The 17,082-nt window shown below is 39.4% G+C and overlaps 3 protein-coding genes and 1 pseudogene across 6 annotated transcripts; 1 reads left to right on the top strand and 3 right to left on the bottom strand.

Moving 5' to 3' along the window:
• Nucleotides 1-71: 71 nt before the first annotated feature.
• LOC137734679 (protein RER1A) lies at nucleotides 72-1,630 on the bottom strand. Its single transcript, XM_068473945.2, has 4 exons — nucleotides 991-1,630; nucleotides 607-787; nucleotides 410-484; nucleotides 72-316 (listed from the first exon to the last, which is right to left on the bottom strand). The coding sequence occupies exons 1-3, from the start codon at nucleotides 1,383-1,385 to the stop codon at nucleotides 419-421; spliced, it is 642 nt and encodes a 213-aa protein (XP_068330046.2). The 5' UTR covers nucleotides 1,386-1,630; the 3' UTR covers nucleotides 72-316; nucleotides 410-418.
• A 260-nt stretch (nucleotides 1,631-1,890) lies between these two features.
• Nucleotides 1,891-7,621, top strand: LOC137708614 (phosphatidylinositol 3,4,5-trisphosphate 3-phosphatase and protein-tyrosine-phosphatase PTEN2A). 3 transcript variants are annotated; one of them, XM_088685779.1, is made up of 14 exons: nucleotides 1,891-2,103; nucleotides 2,175-2,219; nucleotides 2,646-2,930; nucleotides 3,736-3,837; nucleotides 3,923-3,979; nucleotides 4,169-4,234; nucleotides 4,825-5,001; nucleotides 5,131-5,217; nucleotides 5,315-5,379; nucleotides 5,667-5,743; nucleotides 6,216-6,262; nucleotides 6,380-6,510; nucleotides 6,748-6,814; nucleotides 6,953-7,621. In XM_088685779.1, exons 3-14 carry the CDS (start codon nucleotides 2,700-2,702, stop codon nucleotides 7,427-7,429), a joined length of 1,584 nt encoding a protein of 527 aa, XP_088541905.1. In that variant the 5' UTR covers nucleotides 1,891-2,103; nucleotides 2,175-2,219; nucleotides 2,646-2,699; the 3' UTR covers nucleotides 7,430-7,621. The 3 variants fall into 3 exon arrangements, with proteins under 3 accessions (XP_088541905.1, XP_068303836.2, XP_088541906.1); XM_068447735.2 differs by having other exon boundaries at nucleotides 1,979-2,219; XM_088685780.1 differs by lacking the exons at nucleotides 1,891-2,103; nucleotides 2,175-2,219 and adding an exon at nucleotides 2,388-2,486.
• Nucleotides 7,585-12,349, bottom strand: LOC137708623 (small RNA degrading nuclease 1). The gene is made up of 12 exons (XM_068447744.2): nucleotides 12,113-12,349; nucleotides 11,664-11,846; nucleotides 11,487-11,576; nucleotides 11,269-11,337; nucleotides 10,633-10,773; nucleotides 10,426-10,542; nucleotides 10,254-10,323; nucleotides 9,988-10,088; nucleotides 9,515-9,649; nucleotides 9,314-9,421; nucleotides 8,982-9,089; nucleotides 7,585-8,383 (listed from the first exon to the last, which is right to left on the bottom strand). The coding sequence occupies exons 1-12, from the start codon at nucleotides 12,143-12,145 to the stop codon at nucleotides 7,988-7,990; spliced, it is 1,551 nt and encodes a 516-aa protein (XP_068303845.2). The 5' UTR covers nucleotides 12,146-12,349; the 3' UTR covers nucleotides 7,585-7,987.
• A 1,210-nt stretch (nucleotides 12,350-13,559) lies between these two features.
• Nucleotides 13,560-15,885, bottom strand: LOC137742063 (F-box protein SKIP2 pseudogene; annotated as a pseudogene). The gene has a single exon (XR_015956922.1). The product of XR_015956922.1 is annotated as an F-box protein SKIP2 pseudogene (transcript).
• Nucleotides 15,886-17,082: the final 1,197 nt, after the last annotated feature.

The following is a 17,082-nucleotide window of genomic DNA, read 5'->3' as shown; positions in this document are numbered from 1 at the left end:
GTAAACTGTAAGTGAAACTTGTGTGCGTAAATTTACGTGTTGTCCTCGAAGGTATTACCGACACAAGCGTGTAGGAAAAAACTAGTAAGCTAATCCATTATTCTCACCATAAGCGAATAACCATCACAATTACAACATAAACGAATCTTCAATACAAGTGCTTGAGAAGTATGATTCTTGAAGCATAATCGAAATAAACAACAAATTTCAGCCTTCAGCCGAGGAAATTAACCGCGTTATGTCCAGATACAAGACGCGTGAATTAGCTCCAAAGATGATTCCTCCAGGCCGCATATCTTCCAAAAAACTCCCGTGGCTGTTGAACACAACACATGAGAACAAATTGTTACTATGAGCAATGTTGAATTGGTAGCTTAATTTAAACACAAACAGATGTAAGTCAAGGCACCTGAAGGTTTCAGTCCCTAGGGAGGAGGGTTGTAGCCTTTACAGAAGACGAATGAGCTTTCTTTCCATCGTACCGCTGCAAATAGTAACAATTTGAGTATGAATCCACAGAAGCAATCGGGACAATGGGGATCAAACCATCAAACCAATGGTTGAAGTAAGACTTATTTCGGGTTCGTTTGGGCGGCAAAGGCAAACCTGTTTCCCAAAAGAGAAGGGCACGTATTTGTATTTGATCATGTGTACAATCTGTCTCCTCATGGTGAGAACGAAGAGCACCACCCAGTAGAAGAGAAGTATTGGCCAGAACACAGGTACATCAAACGCACTGAAGAATGTCATCGCAAAAGCGATGCAAAATGCCTTGGTGATTGAGTACCTTCCACACACGACCACAAAACCAAACCAATTTCAACAATGGCCAAATGGGCAAATGGGCAATCGGGCAAATGATTGTATAGTCTATATGAGATTACCGACGGCAAGAAGCAATCTCATTGAGGTATTTCGACAAACACAAACAGGGCAATCACGAATTGAACGCAAAGGCGACAACTTTACACAGTGAGATGGGGAAATTACCAGAACTTGAACTCGGGGAGGCGGCGGACGAAGGGGCGGAACTCATCGGATCCGCGGGTTGGGAGGGAGGGGCCGTCGGAGGAGGAGAGGTCGTGGATCTCCGGGTCGACCTGAGGAGAGAGAAACCCGATGAGGAGGTTGAGAACGTAGATCCCCAAGCCATACGACACCACGTAGAAGCCTTGGACCAGGTACACGCGTAAGACGTAGATTAAGGCCACCGCCAGGCACGCCAGCCACCGGTACAGCACGTGCGGCGTCGTGCGGTCGAGCAAGTGCTGGTAGCGCCGCGAAACGCCGTAACTCCAATCCGAAACGGCGGCGAACGGCGATCCCTTGAACGGATCGTCGGCGACTGCTGCGGCGAGACCCACTCCCGCCGCTCCAGTGTCCATTTCCCGAGCTTGTTTATTGGGTGGTGGTCTTCTCTCTCTCCCTCTCTGAATCTGTCTCTGGGCGATTGTCTTTGGAATTAATGGTTCAGAGTTTTATATTTGGGGCCGTTTCGTCGGGGAGGGAGGTGACCTCAATTTTACGGGTCACCGGTTCGACCGGATCTATTTCGGTTTGGTTAGGCACGAGTGGATCTCAATGGGATTGTTTTTATTTTATTTTTTGTTTAAATTGTATTCGCACCCAATTTGTTTCTTTGCACAGTCCCTAATATTAGACATCACCTCACATAAAACGTGGTCATACGTTTTGTGTTGAATTTTTTTTTTTAACAACTAATATTAAAAGAAAAGGGCGCGTTTTGTCTCTCTCATAATATGTTAGCAATTATATAATTCAAATTCACCTTTTAGTTTAAATATATCGCTGTACGAAAGAAAAAAATTCAATTTATCAAACATGGAAAGGCAAGCAATTTTCTTTTGCCAAGCTTTATTTCACTATAATATCCCGATGTAAGAATACATTGACATATAGAAAAAAAGCATAAACGCAACATGCCACAATATAACATTGGACGTGAGCACTCCGTGACGGTGAATGGTAAAAATGGTAGTTGACCCTTGGATTAGACGCATGCCAAGTACAACGAACAACGACGAGTGATAGCGGGCGTTCCAAACCTTGTAATTGCAGCAACACTAATCTTCCACCTGCCTGGTAATATTTACGTATAAACATTACAACTCCTTTTCTTCGCTTCAATCCAACATTTCAATCAAATTAAACAGGAACGCCTGAAAGGATCTCCGCCTTCATACAAATCCAGAATCTCGGTAAGCGCTCTCTCACATTGCCCACTCTATACCTATATTTACACAATTTGGCACCTTATCTGTTGAATTTCTCAATTTGATCGGTGATGCTACAAGAAATTTTCACATTTGCCATTGTAAAAGATGAATCTTGACGGATCTTCCTGCGTGTCTTCGTGAGGTGTGAATCGTATGATGCATTGTGGTTCATCAAGAACTTGAATACTACAAATTTAGAATAAAACCCAAGTCTCTGATTGACTGCATTGTTGGTTTTGTATGTGGAATGTATTAATCGAACCGTTAATCTTCGTTTTCAATTGGGTTTTTACGGTTCAGCTTATGTTCGAAGCACGAATTCCTTTTGCCTAAGTTTTGATTCATTTCTTTATGTTGTAATGCAATCACTTCACTTGGTTATTTGTTCCTGTTGATGTATTATTTTAGGATCTCCATTGAGTTCTACCTGGGCAGTGTTGGGATCTCCATTGATTCCCCTGAATGGAGTCGAAAGCTAATGACCCGTCAACTCAACCTCCTGCTAAAGATTCTGGGGTTGAAAATGCTACTGCTGCCTCTGGTCAAGATAATAATAGCACTCAATATGCGAAAGCGGTATCTGGGGTTTTTCTTTCATTTACAAAGGGTTTGTTTAACACATCTCAGAGTGCAGTGAAGGCTGTGCAGGTCAAGGCGCGCCATTTGGTCTCTCAAAACAAACGAAGATACCAGGTACCTTACCACAGTTGAGGGGTGCTTCAGTTTTGTTTCTTGATTATTAACGCCAAGTGTATCAACAAATTCAACTACTTTATTAACATTTCAATTTTTGATAGAATGCAAATAGGGTTTTCGATGTAGATTGCTCAGACAATAATTCAACAAAATTACATACTGGTGAATGGTGATAGATTGGCTTTGAGTGTTTAGTCATTCGGTGATTAGGTCATGTCAGACTTTTCCTTCATAGTCAACCCATCTAACTATTAAACTTATCATTAGATATTTGAATGTGGCCATTGATACCCAAAGTATGTACACAAGAAATTTTTTTATGATATTAGAAACTTCAGTGGCATCAAAGTTCCAGTCCTTATTTCCTTGTACTACTTGGCCATGCTGACCTTTTGGACTATTGTGTGAGAACTGTTGGAGTTTGGTGGCTTAGATTAGAGCCACATTTGCGTCCCACATTGGCTAGAAGAAGAGTCATGTAGTACTTTATAAGCAATGGTACCACACACACATATTGCCAAGGACTTTTGGTAAGACCCCACACCCATTTCTCCCGGGTGGCTAAAGTGGGGGAATATCGGCAATATTCGACTCGTGTGTGTGGGACCCATTACTTAAGCATTCAGGAATTATTAGGCTGTATGTGCATATGTATATGATTTTTCTTTTCTTTGGTTAACTTCTTAATCATTGCAGTCAATTACCTTTTGCAACTACCTTTGTTTTCACCTATAATAAAATTGTGAGTTTTCCACAAAGAATGTTGCCTATGAGAGCCACCTATTCTTCACTAAATTTGCAGGAGGGAGGTTTTGATTTGGATCTGACATACATTACTGAGAATATAATTGCAATGGGTTTCCCAGCTGGAGATATAAGCTCAGGTCTATTTGGATATGTTGAGGTAATAAAATTACATAGTTTTTGTTTGGAATCCAGTAAGCTTGGGTGTGTCGTTTTTAACATACCAATTACAACATGTGATGCAGGGTTTTTACCGAAACCACATGGAAGAAGTTATCAGATTTCTTGAGACTACTCACAAGGTGGGAATCAGTTTTCAAATTTGAAGGCATAAATATTTGACTTTGGAGCATGAAAATCTGTTTACAGTTCAGGAAATTATCTGTTGAGCTTAAGAATATGGTGCTTCTAGGTTATCTCTGCGGTTTTGTTCCTCTTTTCGGCCAATGACTAGTTTAAAAAACTCTGTCAATTTGACATTTCTTTTGCAGGGAAAATATAAAGTGTACAATCTTTGTTCAGAGAGATTGTATGATGCATCGCGATTTGAGGGGAAGGTGTGTTTTTTGTCTTCACTTGCAATGTGTTGAAGGCTTAAAGAAATGTGAAGGAATCTGATAATCCGTCTTAAAGAAATGTGAACAAATGTGTAGAAAAATTGCAGGATTTAATTTTTTTTTCTGGCATATGTATTAGCTTAAATACAAGTCCTTGGCCAACCATCAGTTACCTTGTCAGTGCACCAAGTTGTGAGGCTGTCCCAGGTTTTTGGTTCTTGCCGTTTGCAAAAAATGTGAAACCTTATAAGTAAATAGAAAAATAAGGCATGATATTGCTGCTAGATGAAGGGGTTGGCACTTTTTATACGCAAAAAAATTAAGCAACACTGTATCTTTGATGGAGCTATTAAAGTTTTTCAAAATCTTGATTATACAACAAAATGGCCATGGATGAAATCATAAGATATTCTGTGAATGATGTGATAGGCTTAATGAGAGCTATCTTGTATGCATTAATGTATTGGGAAAGAAACTTGAAAGTATTGTCAGAAAGATTAAGAAGTTTAACTTTTCAATGCTGCAATTCTGTTTTTCAGTCATGTTGAATAACAGCTTCTTCTATATTTCGCTTCTCTGAATGTTTTAAGGCTGCAAGTTTCCCGTTTGATGATCATAATTGCCCCCCAATCGAACTCATAGAATCTTTCTGTCGAAGTGCTCATTCATGGTTAAAGGAGGGCATTGAAAATGTTGTGGTTGTCCATTGTAAAGCTGGTATGGCAAGGACTGGAGTAATGATTTGTAGCCTTCTCTTACTTCTCAAGGTTAGATCAATAATCAGCACCTTAAGACCTGGGGGTTGTATGCTGGAAACATTGGTGCTTCTTTTGGCTCTATATTTCTTGCACTTATGACCATAACCTTTTCTTGTTTGTTTTTCCATGACTCTGCAGTTCTTCCCTACGGCTGAGGAGGCCATGAATTACTATAACCATAAAAGATGTATAGATGGAAAGGCTCTGGTTCTCCCTAGTCAGATTGTGAGTCGGTTAAAATTTTTGGATTTGCTTTTTAAGCTTGATGTTCCTTATCTATCTACATCATTGTGATTAACAATTTTTTCTATTATCTTCCTAGAGATACGTCAAATACTTTGAGCATATCTTAAAACACTTCAATGGAGAAACTCCTCCACCTCGAAGGTACACTTCTGACATACTTCTCCAAAATATATCAGTCTGACCATTCACTTGTATATGTATCAAAGTGTTACAGTGGTGTTGTAATGAGGACCTAGGTTGAGGAGCTAAGTTGAGATCTGAGGTGACATAGGTTATTAAGGTGCACAGTGGGTGAGATGCATCTCAATCGTCCATATCTAAAGTTATGGACATAGATCGCTTGCCTCTGTGTGTGTGTGTGTTTGTGTACTAGTGTGTCTGTACCGTAAGACTCCATTTTAGAAGGTACTAAAGTTGTGATATTATAGGTGCATGCTCAGGGGATTTCGGCTTCACAATTGCCCTTATTGGATTAGGCCCTCCATTGCAATCTCGGATCATAAGGGTAAGCTTTGATGCTATCATCCTTGCAATATTCTGTGATGCTCTGAACCATCACACTTTTTATAGATATTTATAATTAGTATAAAAGATGCTGTACTGTTCTTTGATTCCCAAGAGGCAGTTTTGTTTTTAAATATTGATCCTTTCTAATATTGTTCACTTCGTGAACTAGTTACTTGTCCAACCTTGAGTTTGTTTGGGTACAAAATAGCGTTTTTGATAAGGGAATCTAGTACTGAGTTACAGATAACGATTTGCAGAGTTGCCGTTGAGTACTCGTACAATACTTGAAGTTGTGATGATTATACATTTTGTGTGTGTTTGCCATCTTTGCGTGATGATTCATTGTGTGTTGTTGCATGTGCGTGTTTTTAGAGCCATGCATGCATATTCATTTCTAAAAATGCCTTCACTCTTTCCACATTTAGAAGCTGTTTTATGCTACTTATCTGGATGTTTATCCTAATGCACAGGAATTTTGTTCTCATCTAGAAAGCATCCAAAAACAAAAGATCTTATGGTAAGTGCTTGTCAAAGTAAAACGGTTTCGATATGCATGTTATTTTTTTTTTTTTTTTGATACATACGTAGAAATCCATTGAGTTTCTGATTTAAGGCCACTAACTCATTCTTTTAGCCTGAAGATTTCTGGATCAGTGCACGGAAGAAAGGGATTGTGGTTTTCGCTCTACCAGGGGAACCTGGTCTTGCTGAGTTAGTGGGGGATTTCAAAATCCATTTCCAAGATGGCCATGGAGACTTCTATTGGTATGTAATCGGTTCCTCTATATTACTCTTGTTTTTGTTATGATGCAACTTTCCTTTACTAATTTAATGACGAATGTTGAATCTGTCATGCTTTTGTTTCACGCGACCTGCTCTAATATTGCTATTCTCATATCCAAAATTTTACTTTCAGCAATTGTGGTACAAGAAATGGAATAAATATATATAAAGAGAATTGCCTGCCAGATTGATTTCGTTTTTATTCTCACCTCTTTTCAGCTGGTTAAATACAATGACAGAAAACAGAAAAATCTTAACCGCAGATGACCTCGATGATTTTGACAAGGTTAATGGTTTGACCTTCATCTAATTACTTATGAATATGATATATGTCAAATGTTAGATCATCTCTCACTTTCTCTACCGTACATTTCTGTTTCTTCGTGGTGCTTGCTTGTGAAACACCCTTGGTTGTGATTTGCAGAGAAAATTCCCTTGTCCAGGATTTCAGGTTGAAGTTGTGATGATAGACTATGATGGTACTACTTTGCCTACAAAAGATAAAGCAGATTCTTCGGGTAGAAAACCTGAGGGTAGCTCAAGTGACGCCAATGCTTCAACTCGTGGTGTTGCAGGAAACCCCAACCAAAGTAAAATCTTTCAGCGTGAAGATGGTGACGATGTATTTTCAGATAGTGATGGAGATGAGCCTGGGAATAAAACGAGCAGGCAACCGGAAGCTAATTCTAGAGCTGGAATTGCTGCATCTAATCATCCATCTAACACCAGAAGTGTGGATAGCCCGCGGAGTACTTCCAGAAAACCGACTAGTGATGGTGCTGAAAAATCTCACCTGGGCCACTCCCGCAAGTTGAGCTCATCGGGGGCAGATGATATAAGGGCGATAGCCGCGGATGCTTCAGTTTTCTCTTTCGGGGATGACGATTTTGATAGTGAATGAAGCAGTTTGACCATTTTACTTGACATTGTACAAGAGACACCACTGTATTGTGTATTTACCATTCCAAACAATAGATAGCAGAGCTCGGAACGATCGTAGGAATCAGATGTTGGTTGAGTGTTTCCTTCATTGTTTTCAACAGAGGTATCAGATGCTAATTGAAAAGGGGCGTTAATCTCGCCATTTTTGCAATCTTTTAACAGTAAAATCCACCCTACTCAGTTCGTTATTTAGGTAGAACGGCTAACACGAAATTGTTCTTTCTTTTTTCGAAAAAAAAGAATCAAATGTTGTATCACCAATCAAAGTTACATATAAATAAATCTGTATCTTCGGAAAATCCCACCAGTCAAAATTGATCAGCAGCAAAACTGATGTACTTCTCGACGGATGCAACGGGGAAGCCATAATTGCCAAAAAATGAGACCTTCGACCTTTTTCTTCATGAAGCCTGATGTTAAACTGCCCATCACATTCGAAGGGCTACGAGCTGTTGCAACACGCTGAGAATTGACGTGCCTCCAGAGCTGCGGATAATTCTCGGGGCCACACTAAATTCTACTTCCCTTTTTTCTTGCCCCCTTGGAGTTTAGAAACAATCTTATTCAGTGTCGAAATTTCAAACTCTTTATTTTGAAGTTGCTGCTTCAGTCCTTCAATCTCCTTTAATTGATCAGAACACTTGTCTAGGGCCTTTTGTTGTTCTTCCTTCAACCTTTCCATCTCTTTAAGGTGATCGCAGCACTGATTTAGCTCTGCCGTTGTCTCCTCTTCTACTTTCTGACCTGTCTTTTGTTTTTTATGTACACCTGAGTTCTCTTCAACTTCTAAAGCTCTCTTCGATGAGACTTGGGCAGACGAATCAACGTTTGCCATTTTACGAACGAATAAATCAGCAGTTACACCTGTGCTGAGCTTAAATGCAACAAGTTTCTGGGGCCGTCCACATGAGTCCTATAATAAAGATAGTTTAACATCGTTATATTCTTTATAACCAAACAAATCCGAGTGCCGTATAGATGACAGAATTGCCTTGTAATGACAACTAACCCCATCACTTGAAGCACACAAATGAAAATCAAGGATATATAACCAGAAAAATATACTCATGTAAAAAGAACAGCATGCACACAATAAGATATCTTATATATGTGTTCGACATTGTCAATGAGATATCTTATAGTTGTGGGACCCACTTCACATCGAACTTCAACAATCAAAATCGTCTAATTTTTAAGTCTCTAATCATAGATCATCCTTGCAAAAAATCAATTCAATCCGTTTACCCATTTAATGGTCACGAAGAAATTTCAATGTTTCTAAGAACATAATGTTCGTCAATTTCTTTAAACTCAATTAAATGCCTCAAACATTTCCAATTTTGGCTAATATTTTGCAAGATGGTCTACAAAGTGCAACTTGAAAAATAGATGGTTTGGATTTTTGGAGTTCGATGTGGTGTGGGCCACACAATCAATCCCCATTTTTTCAAAAAATGGGGATCCCCTTAAAGCCTCTGGTCAACGGTATAAAGACATATAAGTGTATGTACCTTCTCCCGGCTGCCTTGGACTTTTTCATATGCCTGATGTGCTTCTTGTGGACTCGTAAAGATAGCAAAGGCAGAATATTTATCTCCTTGCGCTTTCACAGATGGTTGCTGGAAATGATTAACTACATTAACTTCACAGTAACAAGCAGGGAAGAAAGTGGGAAGGGGGGAGAAAGAAAGTTATGATACCCGACCATTTTATCCAAATGAAAGCCAAACCTCGGTATCTATGATATGGTGTGTGAAGGTCTTTTGGAAGTAAAACCATAACATAATACCTCTATAGCACACTGAACCACTAAATTTAACAAATGTAGGGATATATATTGAACCTTGACTTGTATCGTATAGTTCCCAGGAACGACATTGTGCAGTTCTTCACTAGGCACTGTAATTGGTATCCTATGCAGAAGTAGCTTTGCCATATTAACTTCACGTACCTACAATAGAAGGATTTATTTAGACAATAATGAATGATGTACCTGGAATTACTGTCTTGGAGTTTAAAAGATGATGAAAAACTAGAAACTCACATCCTCCTGAGCTGGGGGGGCAACAACACCAACTTCGCCCTTTATCTTAGAAAGAACTAGTTTCATTGCAGCACAAGCATCATCCAGACAATTGTGTGGAGAACCTTGCTTCCGGACTTCATAACCCAATACAGACTGGATAAAATAATATGGAAAAATAAGTCATCCATCTCAAAAAAAAAATCCCAACACATAGTTTCTTTGCTTTAGTTCTTGTTAGAATATAACAGAAGCTTTAAAAGTTTATCCCAAAAGCATCTCCAAAGTGATAATACACAATACCAAAAAAAAATTCAAAATATGTAGACCACCATCCTAAATAGCCAAAGTTAGTAAATAACTGCCCACATTGCAACAATCAAGAACTTAAAGGTAAAAAAATTTCAAGTCATCCCTAATTAAAGATGGACAAACACTCAATTGCAGAATCATGCAATAGACTAATTAATAGATTCCAGTTTCTTATAACTTGCCTTACACAAATTGTTCAAGGAAGGTTTTCTATCAATAGGTCCATCAGAGTATCTGAAGATATATGCAGTATCGATCACCCTGGCATGTTCCAACTTCAGTGCTGTGAACAAAAAAGAGCAATTAAGAACAATGAACAATACAGCAAAAAATTTAAAAAGAACTACAAAGTCATACTTAAATTGCAGAAACTGAAAAGGAGAACAACATATAATGACTTGTTTCAAAAAGGCCCAAATATCTACTTATAGAATAACAGTTAACTTACCTTGCAGGTCGTTACATAAGCTATGCCCGACTAAAATAGTACCATCTGACAACAACTTCTTCAAGAGTTTCTACAATATAAACCAACAAGTTTAGGTAAGAAAGGGTCATGCATAATCCCTTGAAATCAGATTGAAAAAGAACCCCTTGAATCATGTAAATAACCTTAATACCTGTATATCCTTCAATGTGCATGTAATTCCATCCAAATCCGATGCTGAAACTCCTGTAATCTCAGATCTGTAATCAGCAACTTCTTTGCAAGGGTTTACAAATTCATTCAGTTTGACCTGTAAATTCACAAGGTTACAGAGAAAAGGGACTTTTAAAAGGCCTAGGTACTACTCAAGTAACTAGTCTACATTGAAGAGCAGCTATACCTGTAAATTGGCATCCACTACGCACACCTTTACTAAAGCTTCAGAGCCATCTTCACATAGAACCATCTCGCAATCAACAGCAAACATTGCATTTGAGGTCATCACCTTGGATTTTTTACCTAGCTTTGTAGCTACCCAATCCTGCTTCGTCATTTATACAAGTTAACAGGGAGAAACACGTGACCAGGTAAAACTTACAGCCATTTGAAAAGCTAAGATTTCTACAGCATATCACTTTTAATTTAGTCAAAGTAGAAAAGCCAAAGTTTTTGTAACCAATTTTGTAAAATCAGGGCCAAAACAATTGGAAATCAAATTCTATTGCTTTTTATCATTCAGTTTACAGCGACAAAACAGTTTGCTACGCAAAATATCTCTTCCATAAAACAGAAGTTATCCTTTTCCAACAGAAAGGATATACATGGACAAACAACACCGTAAAACACCTTATCCTAAAAAAAGGATCATAGGCGAGTAGGAAAATGCCTATCCTGTGTATGAAGTAATAAAGAAATCTAAAGCAATGCAGAAATGAATGAAACAATTTCACTACAAAGGATTCATATGAATGTTAAGACACACTCAAACTAATGTAACTTTAAAACAAGAATGCAAGCACAGATACAGCCAGTAAACCTGATCATTTGATGCGAACGAGTAATCCAGTGGATATTGTGGGTGCTCAAGAGTTGCACGGACAAGCTTCTGCATGGCCATCATCACGACAAAATTAATACTATCTAACAAACTGTGCATAATGAAAATAAAAAGGCAATTAGCAACTAGGGGAGCATACCCTTCTAAAATTACAGGGCCAGCAAAAACCAATAACTACGTGTAACAAAAAAAGATACCTGCTCTGGGGATTCATTTTCTGGAAAATTCTTTAACAATTGCTCCACGGCTTGGCGGTTTGTATGGCATTGGACAACTTTAGCCAAAACCTGAAAACACAAAAGGGGCAACAATCACCATCCGAATTAAACAACTGTTTTATCAAATTAACATACAAACTGGACACAGCTGATTACCTTCAAATCATCCTCATTGTTAAAAGTCTTCAAAAATGCAGTCAGTACATCGTTGGACCGCCTACCGGGATCACTCAAGCTAGCCCCAAACTTCTTATCATAACTACTTAAAAACTGCTTCCAGTCTCCTTTATCACCCTTCATCCCTCTCTTTTGGGACAATTTCACAATTTCCACAAGAACCTATCCACCATAATTTCAGAAAAATTCAACAAAATTCACACAAAACAAAAGCATCCAACTTTTCCCACAATTAAACCAAATAAGTTACAACCCAATAATGCTTAAACTTAAATTTTGATAATTTGGCTTTTAATCAGTTTTATCGGCAGCCCAGAAAGTAGAACAGACGAAAACATTCGAATTGAGTAGAAATTTGTGAGGTGAAAACTCAGCTGAGAGACCAAGAGTATGAAGTTGTGGTACAGAGAGAGAGAGAGAGAGGGAACCTTTTTCTCTGCGGTAGCGAATAAATCATCCATTGGGGCGTTTTCCGGTGACGACCACACGCAAGGCGAAGAGCAACGGCGCGAAGTTCGTGTGGCAGGCGGCTGAAAAAACCGGTACTGAGAGGGTTTTTGGTTTTTCGCTTATAGGGTTTAGCCCATGTTACAAAGGAGGATCCTTAAGGGTGTTTTCGATATTTTCTGGTGCACTCCATGGCAAAAGACCAATCGTATTTTGGCTTATTAATTGATTTGCTCGTGGAACTCTCATTTAATCGCATTTCACTTCTTACAGCTAGTTTTGTCTCATTTTATTTCTTGAAATTATCATTTTCTTCTCATATAGTCTCATTTCGTCCTTTCCAACAAATAGAAACTAAAGGTTAGTATGAACATTTCATTTTTTTACTTCAATCTTCAAATCCAACTTGCTTTCTAAAACAATCCCAACTCCATTTTTCATTATTCTAATTCAAACTCTCATCCATCTCTCTTTTGGATTGGATTACTTACGGATTTACGTAAAGCTACAATTGTTGGTCTTCATTTTTCATTAATTTAATTCTCAAGTTTCATGCGTTTACTAAAATATAAGCAAGTGAATCATTTCACTTTTTAACTTTCTCATACGTCTACTTACACACAAGAAAAAGTTTTCCCTTGAAATCCGTAAGCAAACGCTTAAAAATCAAGAATTAGATCTCTAGTTGATTTGATTCACTTTTCTTCTCATATTTTTAAGCTCTCTTATTCTTTTTCCATTTTTGTTAAGTAAGCATGCCTTTCTAGAGGAGAAACACAAAAAATAAAAATAAAAAGAAGGCCGTTCGTCAGCAGAGATTGTGTTGTTTTGGTTTGAAAATTGCTGATTCATCGTTTTCATCCACACCACCTCAAACTCCTTGCAATTCAGCAAATGGGCATTCCTGATTTTGTTTAGGGCCCATGTAACTTTCTGATTCCTTGGTGCAAATAAAGAAATTTGATAATTTCTACTAAAACAATCGAATGGTAAAACGAGTCTGATTTGACTAATTTTTGCAAACGAGGCCTTTGAAATCATATTGTGATGTAAGTCCAAACGAGTGATTAGTGTCGTATTAACTTAGTTCATATGAAAAAACGCATCTCCAATGGAAGTAGCAAGGAACATGCCAACCCGCTGGCAACAAACAATACATGTAACGTATGGGACATTCAAGGAAGAAAAAGGAGGTCAGGTTCGGGTGCACAACCTGGCAACAATATTCTCAACAGTCTTTCAGGCGGGCAAAAAGCAATACCACTGCTGGCAATTCAAAAGCATTAACTTATTAGCTAGGCTTGTAAACAAGAGATACTGCTGGCAATTCAAAAGCATTAACCTATTCTCTTTGGATGATCAAAAACCGCTTATTGAACGCATCGTGCTTAGAAGACAAACACCATCCCAGGCATATCAAGAAAGCAATCACACGAAACCTCGCCACATTAGATTGAGCACAGTTACTTGGATTGTAAGATTACACAACATAGAAGCACGACATAACTCCATTGCGCTCAGATTAAACGCAATCAAGATGAATGTAGTTTCAAGTTCTTACATGAACGATGGTATCAAGGAAAAAGTAAACAAGTTATGACGTGAGCAAATTACGAAAACAAACTGCAATAGATGAAGTTGTTTTCTGGATAATTGAGCTAGACATTACAACTTGAATGCCAGCAATTCTCTGCATGCATTTTCTTGCGAACAAAAATTCAATACGACATCACGAAAAGCCCCAAGTAGGCCACGAATACAGAAGAAACTTCATTCAATGAATACACTGTAAACAACGTACCAACGTGAGATGAGGCCCCGAGGGCAACTTTTGTAGCCCTCGAGAACATCACCTACAAGTTTGAACTGGAACTACTCTGACCACCTGACCTCCTTCTGAATGTGCAAGGAACAAAACTCATACCTGAAAAAACCCCAAACTTTGTTCTCAACAATGCCAATGGACTATTGCTACTTGCTGGAGCAATAGCAACTGCTACGTGATCAACTGGAAGCTCCACATCGCTTTCTACGGCTCCACCTGCACACCCACTAGCATCCATTGATCCAATTTCACCAGCATCCCAATTCACAGTCAATGATCCTCTTCGCTCCCGCAACCTCTCCGCCGCCTCACCACTCACTCCTCTGCACTTCTTGACCTTAATCTTGGACAAACTGGGACAACCCCAAGCAAGCATTTCAAGCCCGGCATTGGAAATTGGGCACCCCTTAATACACAGCTTCTTCAATGCCACACATTTCGCAGCAATGCAAGCAAATTCAGCATCTCCAATTGACCCACTACCGCAAAGCGCCAACCTCTCCAATTTTTGGCAATTGGAAGCAATTGCAGTTAGGCTCAAAGAGGTGGGATTCACACCAATCAGAACAAGCTCCTGTATGTTGGGGCACTCTTTCGATATGGCAATCAAACCCTCGTCCCCAATCCTATTCGTCCTCCATCCATCAATGTGAAGCTTCCTCAGCAGCTTGCAGTTTTCGGCAACACAAATAAGCCCAAAATTCGAACACTCAGCCTTAACAATGTGCAAAACCTCCAAATTCGAGCACTTCGAAATGGCGGAAAGCCCCAAATCGGTCACCTGCAACCTCTCCAGGTGAATTTCAATCAAACCCCGGTTCCCATTTCCAAGCTTTTCCAAAACCGTATCCCAATCCCCCAAACAGCGGATTAGCTTCAGAGTCTTGAGATTCTTGGAACCTACGATAAGCGGCCCGAAGCACTGCCCGTTCAGTATCTCCTTCAACGTTATCGATTTCAGCGACGACGACGTAATTTTGTCGCCGATCCGCTCTGAGCCGTCGTGGACGCCGCGGAGCCTCTTCACGGAGAGCTCCTCGAGCGCCGGGCAGTGCTCGAAGACGGCGTTCATGGCTTCGGCGCCGAACATGCACGAGCCGCAGGAGAGCTTCTTCAGGCTCTTACAGTTCTGCGCAAACGTGGCCATTCCGAGGTCGGTGATTTCGCGGCAGCCGCGGAGCTTGAGGCGCGTGAGGTTTTTGCAGCGAATCGAGATCAGGACCAAAGCGTCGTCGTCCAGGCTGATCGATTTGCGATCGCATCGAAGCGCGAGCTTCGTGACCGAGTCGAAGCGGGCGAAGAGAACAGGCAGGAAAGGAAGAAGCCCAGCCTGGGCGTTGAGAGAGAGGCGGTGCCGGCTCTGTCCGTCGACTCTCAGCCACCGGTGGCAGACGAGCGAGCTCCGTTTCCGGTCACCGGCGCCGAGGAAATGGAAAATACTCGCCAAACACTCGTCCGGAAGATCAGACGTGTAGTCACGGCCCTGAGTGACTTCCCCGTAAAACTCGGAGTCTTCGTCGGTCGAGGATGAAGCAATCGCCACCGTTTTGAAGCTGAACCGTCGGCTCGTTGAAATTTCTCTGGGGCTGTGCTCCGCCGGAGCCTCAGGAAGCGAAGAGGACTGTCCCATAGCGCTGCTGCAAGTGAATTGAACGCGCCGCCAGAAGAGAGAGAAAGAGAGAGAGAGGGCGAGAGAGGCGGTGGTTGGTTTTTTCAATGTTATCTTAAAATGCGCGCGTGTGTGTGTGTGTGTCAGTTCTTCTTGTGAGTTGTGAGCGTATAAAATAGAACTCTCGGAAATAGGCGCGTAGAGAGAGAGATAGAGAGAGATAGAGAGAGAGAGTGGGCGTTGAGTGCGTTTTATGTGACCCGTCAAATGGGATGCTCCGTGGCGTCCTCGCAATCTCCACGGGCCACGGCCGACCATCCTTTTTCATGCTTGGCCGTCAGATACGCGCCCTTTTTTGTTTTGTTTTTACTTTTAATTTTTCAGGGTCAAATTACAGATTTTATCATTTATCCCCTGTACATTATGGATTATTACAACTTGGTCCTTCATTGTTTTTTCTTCTCAAGTCATTTTGTGGACTTTTTAAAACTGTGTTTAACAAGGAGTAGACCAATGTGAATTGGTTTCGTTATAAAAGTTGACGGAGTCATTGGTGGACGGGTTTCAATCTGTTCGATTTTTTTGTCAGATCAAACTGTTGTGTTGTCGATGTGGTTAAAGAAACATCTTGCGTTCGATTAAGAACTTCTACAATTTCTACGTACTAAAAAGCGAAATGAGATATTAAGATAAGATTGGTTGTTTGAAGATAGCAAATGATGTGGAACAAGTGGGAGTTAGGAATCGATGTTAAAGTATTTTGCAAACAATGGTAATATTCAAATCATCGCTTTGATAGTGACATATGTAAATAAATGATTTAAATCATGTCAATTTTCTTCACGTAATCACGATTTTAGAATGCACTACATCTTTTCTATGGTTATAGTTGTTTGATTAAACATTCATCCCTTTTAAAGATTTGATTAAGGTGTTTTGATCAATTGTTACCTCACTAATTTTCTATTTATTTAATTTCCATGTCATTAATTTAAATGCATTTATATAGAGGCATAAGGTAGCTTAGCAACTAATTGCCTATAATATAGGAATTTAATTTTGAATCCCCTTCTATGCATAAAATGATATTTTTTTAATAAAATAAAAAATTAATTAACTAATTCCTCATTTCTTTATTATCAGTATTAAAAAAATATTATCTTTCTCTTAAAAATGTCTCAATAAAAAGTCTTCAATACATATTTTTTTTCACGTATAGATATATAAAAAATATACTTAAAACTTATGGTACATTTGGGAACAAAAGTATCGACTTTTGATACGTTTAGATTTCAAATATACCAAGAAACCAAATGTACCTATTGTTATATAACTCTTTTGATACATTTAGATTTCAAATATATAGAGAAACCAAATGTACCAAAATTTCAAATGTACCATAAACCAAAGGTGCCCATTGTCAGGTAACCCTTTTGGTACATTTAGATTCCAAATGTACCAAAAGACCAAATGAACAAAAAATTGCAAATGTACCACAAAACCAAATGTCTCTATCA

Source organism: Pyrus communis, chromosome 15, assembly GCF_041283825.1.
Source record: "Pyrus communis isolate YQ-2024b chromosome 15, ASM4128382v1, whole genome shotgun sequence".
Taxonomy (NCBI): Eukaryota; Viridiplantae; Streptophyta; class Magnoliopsida; order Rosales; family Rosaceae; genus Pyrus; species Pyrus communis.
The sequence above is the reverse complement of the archived record's forward strand: the minus strand, read 5'-3'. Positions and strand labels throughout refer to the sequence as shown.

Excerpts from the sequence above, each read along its gene's own strand:
- LOC137734679 (XM_068473945.2), bottom strand. The coding sequence starts at position 1,385 with ATGGACACTGGAGCGGCGGGAGTGGGTCTCGCCGCAGCAGTCGCCGAC. Across the intron at positions 788-990 it reads CTCCCCGAGTTCAAGTTCTG|GTACTCAATCACCAAGGCAT; the intron begins GTAATTTCCCCA and ends CGTGTGTGGAAG. Across the intron at positions 485-606 it reads CCTTCTCTTTTGGGAAACAG|CGGTACGATGGAAAGAAAGC; the intron begins GTTTGCCTTTGC and ends TACTATTTGCAG.
- LOC137708614 (XM_088685779.1), top strand. The coding sequence starts at position 2,700 with ATGGAGTCGAAAGCTAATGACCCGTCAACTCAACCTCCTGCTAAAGAT. Across the intron at positions 5,744-6,215 it reads TGCAATCTCGGATCATAAGG|GAATTTTGTTCTCATCTAGA; the intron begins GTAAGCTTTGAT and ends CCTAATGCACAG. Across the intron at positions 6,815-6,952 it reads ACCTCGATGATTTTGACAAG|AGAAAATTCCCTTGTCCAGG; the intron begins GTTAATGGTTTG and ends TGTGATTTGCAG.
- LOC137708623 (XM_068447744.2), bottom strand. The coding sequence starts at position 12,145 with ATGGATGATTTATTCGCTACCGCAGAGAAAAAG. Across the intron at positions 9,090-9,313 it reads ACTATACGATACAAGTCAAG|CAACCATCTGTGAAAGCGCA; the intron begins GTTCAATATATA and ends AATCATTTCCAG. Across the intron at positions 8,384-8,981 it reads TCCAAGGCAGCCGGGAGAAG|GACTCATGTGGACGGCCCCA; the intron begins GTACATACACTT and ends TCTTTATTATAG.